This window comes from Sinocyclocheilus grahami, unplaced genomic scaffold (genome assembly GCF_001515645.1).
Source record: "Sinocyclocheilus grahami isolate Dianchi unplaced genomic scaffold, SAMN03320097.WGS_v1.1 scaffold164.1, whole genome shotgun sequence".
Lineage (NCBI taxonomy): Eukaryota > Metazoa > Chordata > Actinopteri > Cypriniformes > Cyprinidae > Sinocyclocheilus > Sinocyclocheilus grahami.
Window position 1 is genome coordinate 1,033,338 of NW_015505343.1, and position 13,526 is coordinate 1,046,863.

The window sequence follows — 13,526 nt, forward strand, 5'->3', positions numbered from 1 at the left end:
AGTTTTGTTTGTTTTACATACATAAAAGGGTTTCACTTAATGAATTAATTTTTAGTTGGAATTCATATCTCATATCTAAGGTACCAGAATCACCTCCATATTAGGCTTCCTCATTTCCAAACTCAGATTTATTTGATGGTTTGCGTAATACTATTTTAAACTTTAATAAGTAGACCTTAGTTGAAACAAAATGCTCTGACCCCAGCCAAAGCCTGCAAACACAAGCATCTTAAACAAAGCTAAACCAGCGCTCTGTTTCCCAGCATGCCGACGGCTGTTTTAGAGACTCCAGCCTGTTGTCAAACATGATTATTAATGCTGAAAACAGCAGGTGTGTTTCTGGTGAGGGGCGACTAGTGCAAATCTACATCAACCCCATGAAAAAAAAACACACAAGGGAAGTGCTGAGAGACTAAAGAATCAAGAGAAGACTAGAAGCAAACTGATAGTAAGTGGTAGAAATATAGGACATGTTGAGACGGAGGTGATGAAAGGGCGTAAAGTGAGTAATAGCGAGGGAGCAGAGACAACGGGAGACTGGAGTGAGCATTGGAGGGATGCAGGGGACCAAATGAGAGAGATGAGGGAAGAGAATGTGGGATTAGCAGGTAGGGACGGCAAAGCTGCCAAGGACTGTTAGCCCTGCTGATGTCATCAGGAGGCGAATGCCGTCAAACACAGCCCACGCTCCGATTGGCTACGAGTGCATCGGACATCATCGTCTCTGAAAATACAAATACGTTCGTCTGAGGTCATTCAGATCGTGCCGGCTTCTGGCTGACGTCTCTGGCGTTCACCGTGTGTGTGTTGGCACCCATCCACTTAGCCTCCGCTTCACTCTTAGCCGTCACAACGCTTTACACCTCTCTTTTATCTCCCTGGATTTGCTCGTGATTTCCACTGACAGACGAGTGATTGCAATCAGCCCCACCATCAATCCAAAGCTCGGCGTCGAAGCGACCCTAGTGGAGTCTTCCTTCCATCTGCATCATCATCCGTGTAATTAGATGTGCTTGCTAAAGCAGGCATCAGTGTGACTATTGCTCATACTGCGTTCATGTCACGCTACGAACATGCTGTGGATGTGCATGATGCCTCATAATGTGCAAAAGGCTTTCATTTTCCTATCGCCATTGATGAAATGTACAAAAACTGCTCAACTTTTAAAATGCAATTTATTCCTGTGATGCAAGATGAATTTTTAGCACCATTTCTCCGGTCTTCAGTGTCACATGATCCTTCAGAAATCATTCTAATATGCTAATTTGCTGCTCAAGACAAATGTCTGATTATCATTAGTTAATTTGTTGTCCACATTTGTGACCCTGGAGCACAAAAACAGTCATAAGCAGCACGGGTATATTTGTAGCAATAGCCAAAAAAACATTGTATCGGTCAAAATTATCATTATTTTTTCTTTTATGCCAAAAATCATTAGGATATTAAGGAAAGATCATGTTTTATGAAGATATTGTGTACATTTCCTACCGTAAATATATAAAAACTTAATTTTTGATTAGTAATATGCATTGCTAAGGGCTTAATTTGGACAACTTTAAAGGCAATTTTAATTAATATTAATATTTAGATTTTTTATTTTCTTTTGCATGCTCTGATTCCAGATTTTCAAATAGTTGTATCTCTGCCAAATATTGTCCTATCCTAACAAACCACCAATGGACAGCTTATTTTTCAGCTTTCAGATGATTTAAAAAAATTGACCCTTATGACTGGTTTTGTGGTCTAGGGTCATATTTGTTTTCATATAACAACACAAAGTCATGTAGTAGTCATCTTTACAATTCCTAACACTTTAGCAAAGGATGTTTCACCGTTGATTACATTTTTTTTTTTACATTGGGGTAGTATCCAAATCTGTCCAAAATCCAAACACAGTCTTTTAGTCTTTAAATCACCTGACGTAATAACCTGTTGCACAATGAATGGCAAAATTGACAATGAAATCCATCTGATTGTTTATACTGAGACACAATACAAATAATTGGGCTTTTTTCTCAATAGAACAGTAAATGCGATTTTTTTGCTGAATCCATGGTCCTTGGTGATTCACTTTAAAAAGTAAAATAAAAAGCATATACAGGCGACACAAAATGAATCCCTGTGGCTCCTGATGATATATTGAAGTCTTATGAAGCGAAACGATCAGTCTGTGCAAGAAACTGAACATTATTTATAACATTATTACCTGTAATCCAGAGCCTCAGGCAAACGGGGACATACAAATCTTTTCTGAACTCATTCTTTTATATAGTTTGTTTCAGTAAACTGGTTCAATTCACTAGTTTGTTTATGTAATCACGCAATGACATCATCTATATGCCTTTATATTATTGAAGCACCCAATAATGATGTGAAACATGGTTGTTTTACATTTCTAAAGCATATAAAGTGAATAAACTAGTGTTCATAAGCTCAGCTTTTTAAATAAACCATGAGAAAAGCATCCATTTCGCACCTTCATTCATGTGTTTGGTTCATGCATGCACATATCAGTCTTCGGTCCGAGTCGATCTTTTTCCTCAGTTCAGTGACTGTTGGAGGAACTGGAGCACTGAATGAGTTCTTAAAAACCAGTGTCATAGGATCATAAATGCCAGTGTTCTAGCTCATTTCGCGCTGGAGTGACTGTCAGGTGAGTTTTGATTAAGTAACTTGTTGATCTGTGTTGCTTGTTGAACTGTTTCAGACACTTCAGTCTGATTTGGTGGACTGGTCCGAAACAAATTTAGTTGACTAAAGCCAATAAAAACACCAAGAACAGCCACTTATTGTGGCTTTAATTTTTTCATGGGCAAAAAACGCTTTCATTTTCTTCAGAGAAATCATGTATTTAAATCAAATTCAAGCTCCCACTCAAATCATGTCATGCTTATTCAGGCTTGGAGACAATTAAAACGAACATTTTTATGTATATTATTGTTTTTTGCAATTGGTGAAATGAGTATTTGAAAGTAAATTTTAATATGGCGGTCTTGTGAGAGATCGGAATCGCTAATGTCTCCACCTGGGAGAGGAAGGGAGAGTTGATTGATTTGTACGTGTGAAGGTTAGATTTATTCCGTCTGGCTGAGCGCTTTGACCCCTGAGCATTCCCTTCATTAACATATAAAGCACATTTCCCTCACATCTGAAGGAATGCCTCACTGGGTTAAACTGTGATGCACGAGAGAGAGAGAGCGAAAGCCCGGACAAGAGGAGAAAATTCAGTTTGTTCACTCTTCCGCTCACCATAGGTCATACAGGGTTGTAAAGCAAATAAAAATTCATAATGACTATAATCACATCAGAAATAGCGGCACTGATCACACGATAGCCACACAGACCTGTCGCTGACTGTCAATCAACAAGATATCTCAACTGAATTATTCCTCTAAAAACTTTTCTTCTCTGCATTTCTCCTCTTCTCTTGCTTGCTTCTCTCCTAGCAGACGGCGATGGCTCCTCCTGTTGAGGGCAGCCGGTAGCGAGTCCCCCGTTCGCTGCTCCTTCCCAATCATAGCGGACGGCAGCAGGCTCCGGCCTCCTGGCGAACGGGGCTGACTCCTCCGCTCCCTCTCGGACGGCAGCCACCCCTCCTCGACCCAGGAGCGCGGCAGCGAGCTCTTCATCCCACCTCGTCTTCCATCATTCCAGCACCACTGCCTCGGGCAGCCACCGGCGGTCTCTCCGCTTGTTCCTGCTGCCCGATCTCCTCAGCACCGAGATCCCCCTCAGCAGCGAGGGCTCTCTGACAGCGTGTCCCTCCTTATGTAACACAGTTCGTAGTCACGGGAAGAAAGAGGCGGGAACGGCGAACATTTAAAGACTTTAATAAAATAAACAAACACAAAATGAAAGTAAAGCGGCAGCCCCTCGCGGACGACTGCCGCACACAAAACACAAAACAAAATTCAGGCCTGGTCCTCTCTCGTCTTTCACTGTCGTCACTCCTCCTTTTATCCTTCCGGAGCTCCTCCGTGGGACTCGAGACCGGTGAGTGGTGCAGGTGTCGCTCATTATCAATTACTCCCACCCCCACTCATCACAATTACTTATTACTAATCACTTTCTGAATCCCATATCAACCTCAACCAGTTGAACAAGGATAGACTTTAATTCTTTCAAATAAATAATACAAAATTGCTAAACTTATTATTGAACTGACCAAAGTATTACATTAAAAACATATATTTTAACATTAGCACTATTTTTTTGTATATAATTGTTCTAGTATTTAATACAAGTACATCAGAAGTAACTGCAATTAAATTACAATTAAATTAAAAGTAATGCCTTACTTTACTTTTTCAAGGCATTGCAAAGTATTTGAATGACAGTAATTGATAACGTAGTAATGCATTACACTCAACACTTTTCACAACCCATTTTGACAACTCATTCAGGCATATTTGACTTCATCTAACATATGAGTGAAACTGAATATTCAGTGAGAAACAATATATTTGGGAATTGATTGACTGGTGTAAAATCAAGCGTAGCGTTAGTTCTGGCAGGTCACGTTAGTCAAGCTCGCATCAGCTGACTCTCAGCTGATCCCCATCTACCCATAGGGATACGACACCTATCTAAGCATTCATATATAAGGTCCCTCAGTAATATCAGCAGTTTTCGCATTGCTCAATAGCTAATTACCCTCCTCCATCCCCAGCTCCTCCTCTGTCAGTCAGGATTCAGCCTTCTGATTCTCCCTTGAATCAGACTAATTCTAAAATGTGTACATAACATTATTGAACTTTAACGATATTAGCAATACATTTATGTTGGTTCTGTTCTGTTTACCCTGGGGGGGGTTATCGCTGCTCTCCCTGCTCTCATCCATGCTAGGCTGCATGGATGCGCAGGGAGTTCTTGCCCAGAACAGAATCCAAACTGTATGCTAATTGTCAATCATCTTTGACGATAGTGGTCCTGACAGAAATAGTTTAACATATCAAAATGGAGAGGAGCCAAAATAGAGGAGCGAGTTATTGTGTTTTCATGAAAGATTATGTAGCAAACAATTTTTTTTTTTTTTTGGAATAACATGAAGCGATGAATCATGCACAATGCCATCAAAAACGTTCCTTGAAAGGTGGGAAGGTGCTTTTTGCTTTCAGGTTGACTTAAAGGGTTTGTATTTACACTGTGACACATCAGAAGAACGTCAAGGTTTTGGATTCGGGTGGATTTGTTTTGACTAGTTGCATTCATCCTTGTTGAAACATTTGTCTTTTCATGACAGAATGTCACACTCTGAGAAACAAATAATAAAATGAGTAGCTTTTCCACGTTTCTTCTGCAGCTGGTGCTGGGAATAAGATGGGTTGGGCGTTTGGTCTGGGGCTGGAGAGGCTGGCCATGGTTCTGTTCGGCATCCCTGATATCCGACTTTTCTGGAGCGAGGATGAACGCTTCCTCAAGCAGTTCCGCCTGTCTGACATCTATCAGCCCATCACCTTCCAGGTAAGATTTACAGCCTTTCTCTAAAATAGGAACCATGAGCGCCCTTCACAATAACTATAAGGTTGTAATAATCATTCCACACTAGTGGTCAAAAGTTTTGAGTAATTAAGATTTTTTTGATCAAAAATATAGTGCAAATATTATATATTGTTGCAAAACAATATTACAACAATTGGGTTTTGTATCTGAATGCATTTTAAAATGAAATTGTGATAGCAAAGTTGAAACTTCACTAGTCTTGAGTGTCAGTTAACCCTTCAGAAATCATTCTATTATGTGGATTTGCTGCTAATTTCTTGTTATTTTGTTGAAAACAGTTGTGTTGTTTAGTAATTTTGTAGAAACCATTATACACTGCCATTCAAAATTTTGGGGTAATTAAGTCAACTTCATTTTTTATGGTTCCTCTGTAATTCTGTGGTGCTATTTGATATTGTACTATTTATTTTCACTTAGCATCAACATTGTTTGGTATTCTATCAATAAGTATGAAACATTGGTTTAGTACAGATCATTTTTGTACTAATTTAGCATTTTCTTTCTTTTGTTTTTAAATATTTTTTTTTTGGTTTTGCAGTGATGGGAACATTCTAGAAGTTGTTCTAATATTCTGTCATGTTCTGCCTTCTGAAAACATTCCAGAGCATTGTGGGACTAGTCATAAAAGACAAAAAATAATCCAATGTATACTTTTAGACAACTCACTTTTGGTTGCTGTTTATATTAAACTGTTGTTAGCTCAGAATTATGCATGTGCCATATCATTTTTATACATTGTAAGTTGTCAAATTATTATTATTATTATTATTTCATGGGTGCTGTTAATGATAAATAATTAATGTGATTTTCATATGCAGTTTCATGGTGTAACAACTGAACATCAAATCAGCATATTAGAATGATTTCTGAAGGATCATGTGACACTGAAGACTGCAGTAATGATGCTGAAAATTCAGCTTTGATCATAGCAATAAATTAAATTTTACAAGATATTACAATAGAAAACAGTTATCTTGAAGTGTAATAATATTTCACAATATTACTGTTTTTACCATATTTTGATCAAATAAATGCAGCCTTGGTTAGCATAAAATATGTCTTTTTTAAAAACATAAAAAAAGGACTGATTCCAAAATGTTCACTGTAATTGTATAAGAATAGTGAAATCCACACTGCAGCTATAACAGTAACGATACAGAGGAAAGATACTGCTGGAATCACTTCCAATTTGTACACAGTATACACTGTAGTTATTGTCATAGTTATCCTGATGGCTATCATTCTTGATGTGAACAGGCCTTTAGATCTCAGCCAGGTTCAGTATGTTTCCCAGTGTGCATTTCTCTTGTGATGTCACTAAGGTTTGCAGTGCCAATGTGTCAAATTCATATTCTGTTCCTCTCTGCACCGCCTCTCGCCATCTCGTATTGTTTTCCCTCGTTGCTATTATTCTAGGGGTCAAATGAACACACGCAGTATGCTATCCCATAATAGTCAGTCATAAGCATAGCTGCGAGCGCACAGACCGTGACGACCACAGCTTTGCAAGCTGAATCCAAACAGCTGGTCTGAAAATATTGTCACTAAATTCACTGAGGTCTGAATCAATGCAACGATGATTTGTTTTTGTACCGCTGAGGTACAACCAATAAAACCAGCCCTCTAGACAGATGCTGAGCTGGGAATATTGCTGTTTCTAAGTAAAAGGGACATATAATAGAGCGGCATACAAATGAGAATCTCATTAAACTTGAATTGCAAGGTTTTCCAGATGATCAGGCATCTTGGTATTCACATGTACAAATGTGAATAATGTGAAATATTATTTCAGTTTAAAAGAACTGTTTTTTTTATGTGAATATATTTTAATCTTTAATTTATTCTTGTGACGCAAAGCTGAATTTTCAGCATCATTACTCCAGTCTTCAGTGTCACATGATCCTTTAGAAATCATTCTAATATGCTGATATCCTCAAGAAACATTTCTGGTTATTTTGAATTTTGGATAAATAAATATCAAAAACAGTTCTGGTGCTTCGCATTTTTTATGGAAACTGTGATGCATTTTATTTCTCTGGATTCCTTAACGAATAGAAAGTTCAAAAGAACAGCGTTTATTTGAAATAGAAAATCTTTTGTAATGTTATAAATGTTTTTACTGTCACTTTTGATCAATTTAATGCGTCCTTGCTGAACAAAAAGTATTAGATTCTTTACAAAAAAAAACAACAACTTTTGAACAGTAGTGTATTTGTGCTGACTTGGGTTATTGAAACTATAAAAAACTGGTTTAAATGCAGCAGAGCAGAGAAACTTTCTGATCCAGGTCAATCTAGATGAGGTGTAGTTTAAAGGGGTCATATGATGTTGCTAAAAAGAACATTATTTGGTGTAATGAAATGTTTGTGGTTTAAGGTTCAAAAAACACATTACTTTCCACATACTGAATAATTTTCTCCTCTATGCCCCTTGCGGCAATGTGACGACCCCGGGCTGGACTCTGCTTCGTCCACGGTGAAAGCCGATCCGGCGATCCACAGCGCAAAGGGGATGTATTTCCTCAGCAACCAGCACGGATCAGCTCCAAGCATGACGAAGCGGATATCGTCCTCTTTTGGAAGACCAAACAAAGTAGTTTCACTTTCACAATGAAACACACAGCGCCTTCACGACATGGCAGCGGCAACAACAATACTACAGCGAGAATAAAAGTTACGCCTTCTTTCTTTGCGTGAACATTACGCAAATCTTCCCACGTAGTGATGTAGATATGTGGGGGCGTGTTAGAACGAGCCATTTTAGGAGGGCGTGGCTGACTCTTAACTTTTATAAAGAATATCTCTTTGGATTTGAGACTTTAGTCTTTGCAACTTTACAGATCTTCTTTATGCACCAAGAGCTTGTAACACTCCAAAGAGAAAAGAAAACTTGAAATCGCATCATATGACCCCTTTAAGTAAAAATTATGCTATTTGTTTTCAACAGGTTTCCCAAACACTCCAGATCTGCTATTGGTCAGACAAACATGCAGCCTCTCCCTTGACTCATGCCATTGGTTGAGCCAGTGTCACGTGACATCTACTGTAAATACGTCAGGGGTGTGTGTCAGCACAAACATTAAACAAAAGCACTAAAAACAACAAATGCAGAAACCTATGTATTGTATTAATATAGTTTTAATATAGCTTTTTTTAAGGAATCGGTACAGTGCTATAGTGTTTACACTTTCTGAAACCAATCTTTGATTACTTCAAGTTGTCTTTGCACATTAAACTGGGATAAGAGAAAATATTTTCACCTTCAATGCCTTTTTTTTCCTATCACTGTGATTTCTCTTTATTGCTGTAGCACATTAATTGCATGAATGCCTGTTTGAATTAGCAGTGAAAATGTTGCACACAGACCGTAGGAGAGGTGTTTTGAGGACAGTATGTGATCTTCTCTGCGCACATGACCTTCTGTATGTCTCATATAGCCTATATTGTTGAGGGACCTTGGTCTATTAAAGGTTTGACACTGAACATGTCATCCTATATATATATGTGTGTGTGTGTGTGTGTGTGTGTGTGTGTAGTATGAGGCAGGCTGAATGGTCGTCCTGCAGGGAATGTGTGTGAGACTGATTACCTTTGTGCTCTCTGGCTGTAGGTCATTTCTCAGCCCATCTCCCTCTCTGCCCACTGTCCATTACTCAGAGAGAGAGAGAGCGAGAGAGAGAGAGAGAGAGAGAGAGAGAGAGACATTTGCTTGTCAGTTTGCCTGATGCTCTGCTGGGGTTATATATGACAGTCTCTCTGTCTGTCTCTCTCTCTGTGCTGGTAATGAGGTATGACCGTGGGGTCAGCACGCTCATCCGCCCTTGTGTGTTTTGTCGTGTCCTGTGAGAGCAACATGCGCAACATACACACAAGTGCACACTATAAATCACTGCACACATACACACATACACACATACAGCCTCCACACACACACACACCAAAAACAAGCTGCGCAATGCAGAGTCCCATAAGACAAGCACACTGTCCTCACTTTAATAACCTCACAAACACTAATGGCATCTTAACATGTTCTCTGTAGTGCATACACATTCATGTCAAGCACACTAAGATATGACAAAGATTTTAAGGGCTTATTATTTGCCCAAAAGCAGTTTTTATACTAACTTGAAATGATATAATTGATTTCATTGTTTATACTCCAATTTGTGGTTGAAACGTTTGAACAGTGGTTGTAATGAAAGCTTGTTTTCATGACATTTTTCAAACTTTCATTAAATAATGAAGACATCACTAGGTTAAGTAAAGCTATAATCAGTATGTAATGCAATATGCATATATTTAGCTAAATGCTCCTCACTAGACTTTTTTTGTTAGATAAAGTACTAACAAACTAGACATAAATGACTTTCAATGAGAGCTCTACAGTTTTGAAGTTGGTTATTATTATTAAAGCAATAAGCCCCGTGAAGCCGTGGTTTACAGTGAATTTATAACAGCTAAGGGGCGTTGTTAGATAGGATGCGAAGCAGAGTGCCTAAAACCCCCTTAGCTGTTATAAATTCACTGTAAACCACGGCTTCACGGGGCTTATTGCTTTTATAAAACGGTTATTCCATATACATAGTAAGGTTTCACAAAATAAAACAAAGCAAATAAAGTGTAATGATATTAATAAAAACAGTATTCTTCCACCAAACAATGTAGTTCCTCAGAAACTTTGTTGTGGTTGCAACAAAGTGGTTGCCAAGCAACAGACAATCGTAAACAAAGGTGTGTGTTCGTAGAGTAATTTACAACAGCTTCAAGCGTGGCTCAGCCAATCAGAATCAAGGACCGGAACTATCCTTTTATAATATTTGTTTTATAGATGTCCTTCCGCATTTGAAACACGGGATATAACAATGCGTTTCAGTAAGCTGTATGGTTTCTTTCAACACCTTCTGATATTGATTTATGTTTATTTCATGCTATAACTAGTAGTAAAGAGAAAGATGATCTGTTCATGTGCCACTTGATATGAAGCAGCTACAGTGATCAGTCACGCCACATTAAAGATCAAATGATCACAAAAAAAAATCACAATGACATTTATTGTTTGAATATCAAAATAAAATAGACAGAATTTGAACGATGAGACTTTCTCATATCAAAAGTCACAAAGCGTATTGAGATCATTCAATAGGAGGCAGGTGAACAAGAAGTAGTGTTTAGTGAAGTTTTGTTTAATTGTTCAAGTCAAATAAAAACACCATAAACTAAATAATCGTTCTTTCAATTAAAGAATCAATATTGGTTCGTCAAAATTAGATTTTCATCAAGATTGATTAAAAGTGAGAAATTGATATTGTCAACCCAGTTCTAGGGTCCACACAGCTTACATGTTTACCTGTGGTAGTTTATCTACAAAATAGACCCTGACACAGTCAAAACACCATCAGAGCAGTGCTAATTAAATGTCACTGTTTCAATCGATGAATTAAAATTAATTTGATTTTGCTGAATCGGCCGAATGTCTTTGGTTGACAAAATTTGGGTGCATCACTACCAGCTATGGTCACAAGTTCCATCGTTATCAACATTTTTAAGTGGTTTAGTGTTTTCCGAATCCAAAGTTTCAATGAAAAGGTATACAGTTGTGTGATTGGAACTACAGCTCTTGACCTAGATCTAGATCTGGATCTGTCCACTTGTGATTTTAACATAGACTATGCTTCTAGGTCAAGAGCTGTCTCATGCTCTTGAGCAAAAAATATATATCCGGCGATTGATTTGAACATAGCAACGTTAACCTCAGATGCAATGTTCATTATTCGCAGCAATAATTTGATCCTGAACCAGTTAAATAGCAGAAGTTATTTCACCTGCATGACATATCAGCAGTTGTACACTGTTGAACCAACATGGTTCAAATGATGGAAGTTACTAGAGTTTCAGTTATGACTATCTAGTTAATTTCTCCTACAGTGCATATGGCGTTGTACGGGAAACACACCCCTGATCAGCTGACAAGTTCCCAAAATCCTTCTAAAACCAGCAAACCAGACCAGCCTGACCAATGAAAATCAGCTTGGTGGCTTTCTAAGAGCAGCAAACCACCTTAGGATGGATTCAAATGCTTTTTCAACAGAAGAATAAAAAAATCCCCTTAACTTGTAAAATCAATATGACACACGGCTTTGAGTGGCTTTCTGTGGTTATAAAATGACTGTGTCATGAACAGTTTGATACGCCCACTGAGTCCATCCCAGAACAACCCCAAACCAAATTATGTTATATATTAAATACAATATATTACGCTATAGATTGTAAAATTATAATTTTTTTTAAATGTATTTATTATTTAGCTAAGTTTCAGCATATTAAATTGGCATACCACTTTTGCTAGCCAAAAAGACTGCAAGCTTTGCCTTTACTCTATGCAAATATTCAATTATATGTTTTATACTGTACATATTGTAAGTTTTTGCTTCATACTTTTGGAACGCCGCTCTGCAAATCAGATCAGAGGAGCAGAACTGCTGAATAATAATGATGTAAACACAAATTTACCTGCAGAAAGGAGGTTGGTTTGAGATCGTTTACCACACTCCTCCATACAGCTTTAATTCATTCAGCTTTTCTGTTTTTTCTGCTCTTGTATATGACACACGGCTTTGAGTGGCTTTCTGTGGTTATAAAATGACTGTGTCATGAACAGTTTGATACGCCCACTGAGTCCATCCCAGAACAACCCCAAACCAAATTATGTTATATATTAAATACAATATATTAAGCTATAGATTGTAAAATTATAATTTTTTTTAAATGTATTTATTTAGCTAAGTTTCAGCATATTAAATTGGCATACCACTTTTGCTAGCCAAAAAGACTGCAAGCTTTGCCTTTACTCTATGCAAATGTTCAATTATATGTTTTTATACTGTACATATTGTAAGTTTTTGCTTCATACTCTTGGAACGCCGCTCTGCAAATCAGATCAGAGGAGCAGAACTGCTGAATAATAATGATGTAAACACAAATTTACCTGCAGAAAGGAGGTTGGTTTGAGATCGTTTACCACACTCCTCCATACAGCTTTAATTCATTCAGCTTTTCTGTTTTTTCTGCTCTTGTGGAAGACAACTGCCGGTGTTTTATGACTGTTCAAGGTTTTCTGTGAGCCAGGACGGCTCAGATGCCTGCTCTTATAAGGATACTAGCCCTTGTAGGTATGGTGGCCTCAGGGTGTGACTGTAGATTTAACCTCCGGCTGAAGAGACGCCTCGCTCACACCAGCATCCTCCTGTGTGTGTGTGTGTGTGTGTGTGTATGTTGAAAATAGTGAGGTTTTTGAATAATAATGGATGCATATATTCCTTGCATGTATTGCATTCCTAACAAATGGATTTCTTCTTCTCTCTTTTTCGCAGCCTCTCAGTAAGTACCCACCACTCTTCAACGACATCTCTTTTTGGCTGCCGGCCGAAGGTTACACAGAAAACGACTTCTACGATCTGGTGCGCAACATCGGAGGAGACCTGGTGGAGAAGGTCACGCTGGTGGACGAGTTCACACATCCAAAGTAAGAAATCCAACATGTCAGATACAGAAATGCTTAAAGCCAAAACCCATAACCGAACAAGCATTCCAGTAGCACAAGACTAAAATAATAAAAATAATAGTTGTATTTACTGTGAAACGTTCTATTATAAAACAGAATGCTTAGCTGTTTATTTGTTTATTTATTTTCAGTAAAGGTCTTTTTAAAAACTCTAAAATAAGAAAAAATATCACTTGAGAACAAAATCAAGGTACTGTATTATGGTGGGTTTTTTTCAGAGTGTATATTAAATCTTGTTTATGTAATCTTTACTCAAAATCTTGTTTTGCGTTATAACTTAACTTATTTATTTATTATTATTTTAATAATAGATTTTTAGGTGATCTCATAGCTATGGTGAATGCTAATGTTATTGCGCGGGGCCGTTGGTAGCACAGCGTTCATCTATTGACAAAAGAGGGAGGGGTCAACGATGCCTAATGGCTCGGTTTTGAACACTCCAGCATTAGGCTGCATTTCACATT

General features: G+C 37.9%; 1 protein-coding gene across 1 annotated transcript in view; it reads left to right on the forward strand.

Moving 5' to 3' along the window:
- The window catches only part of fars2 (phenylalanyl-tRNA synthetase 2, mitochondrial), a 157,298-nt gene that overhangs the window by 79,242 nt on the left and 64,530 nt on the right, over window positions 1-13,526 (forward strand). Inside the window, exons 5-6 of the mRNA XM_016282709.1 lie at window positions 5,303-5,463; window positions 12,872-13,023. Coding sequence (XP_016138195.1) covers window positions 5,303-5,463; window positions 12,872-13,023 — 313 coding nt within the window. The remainder of the gene's footprint in view (window positions 1-5,302; window positions 5,464-12,871; window positions 13,024-13,526) is intronic.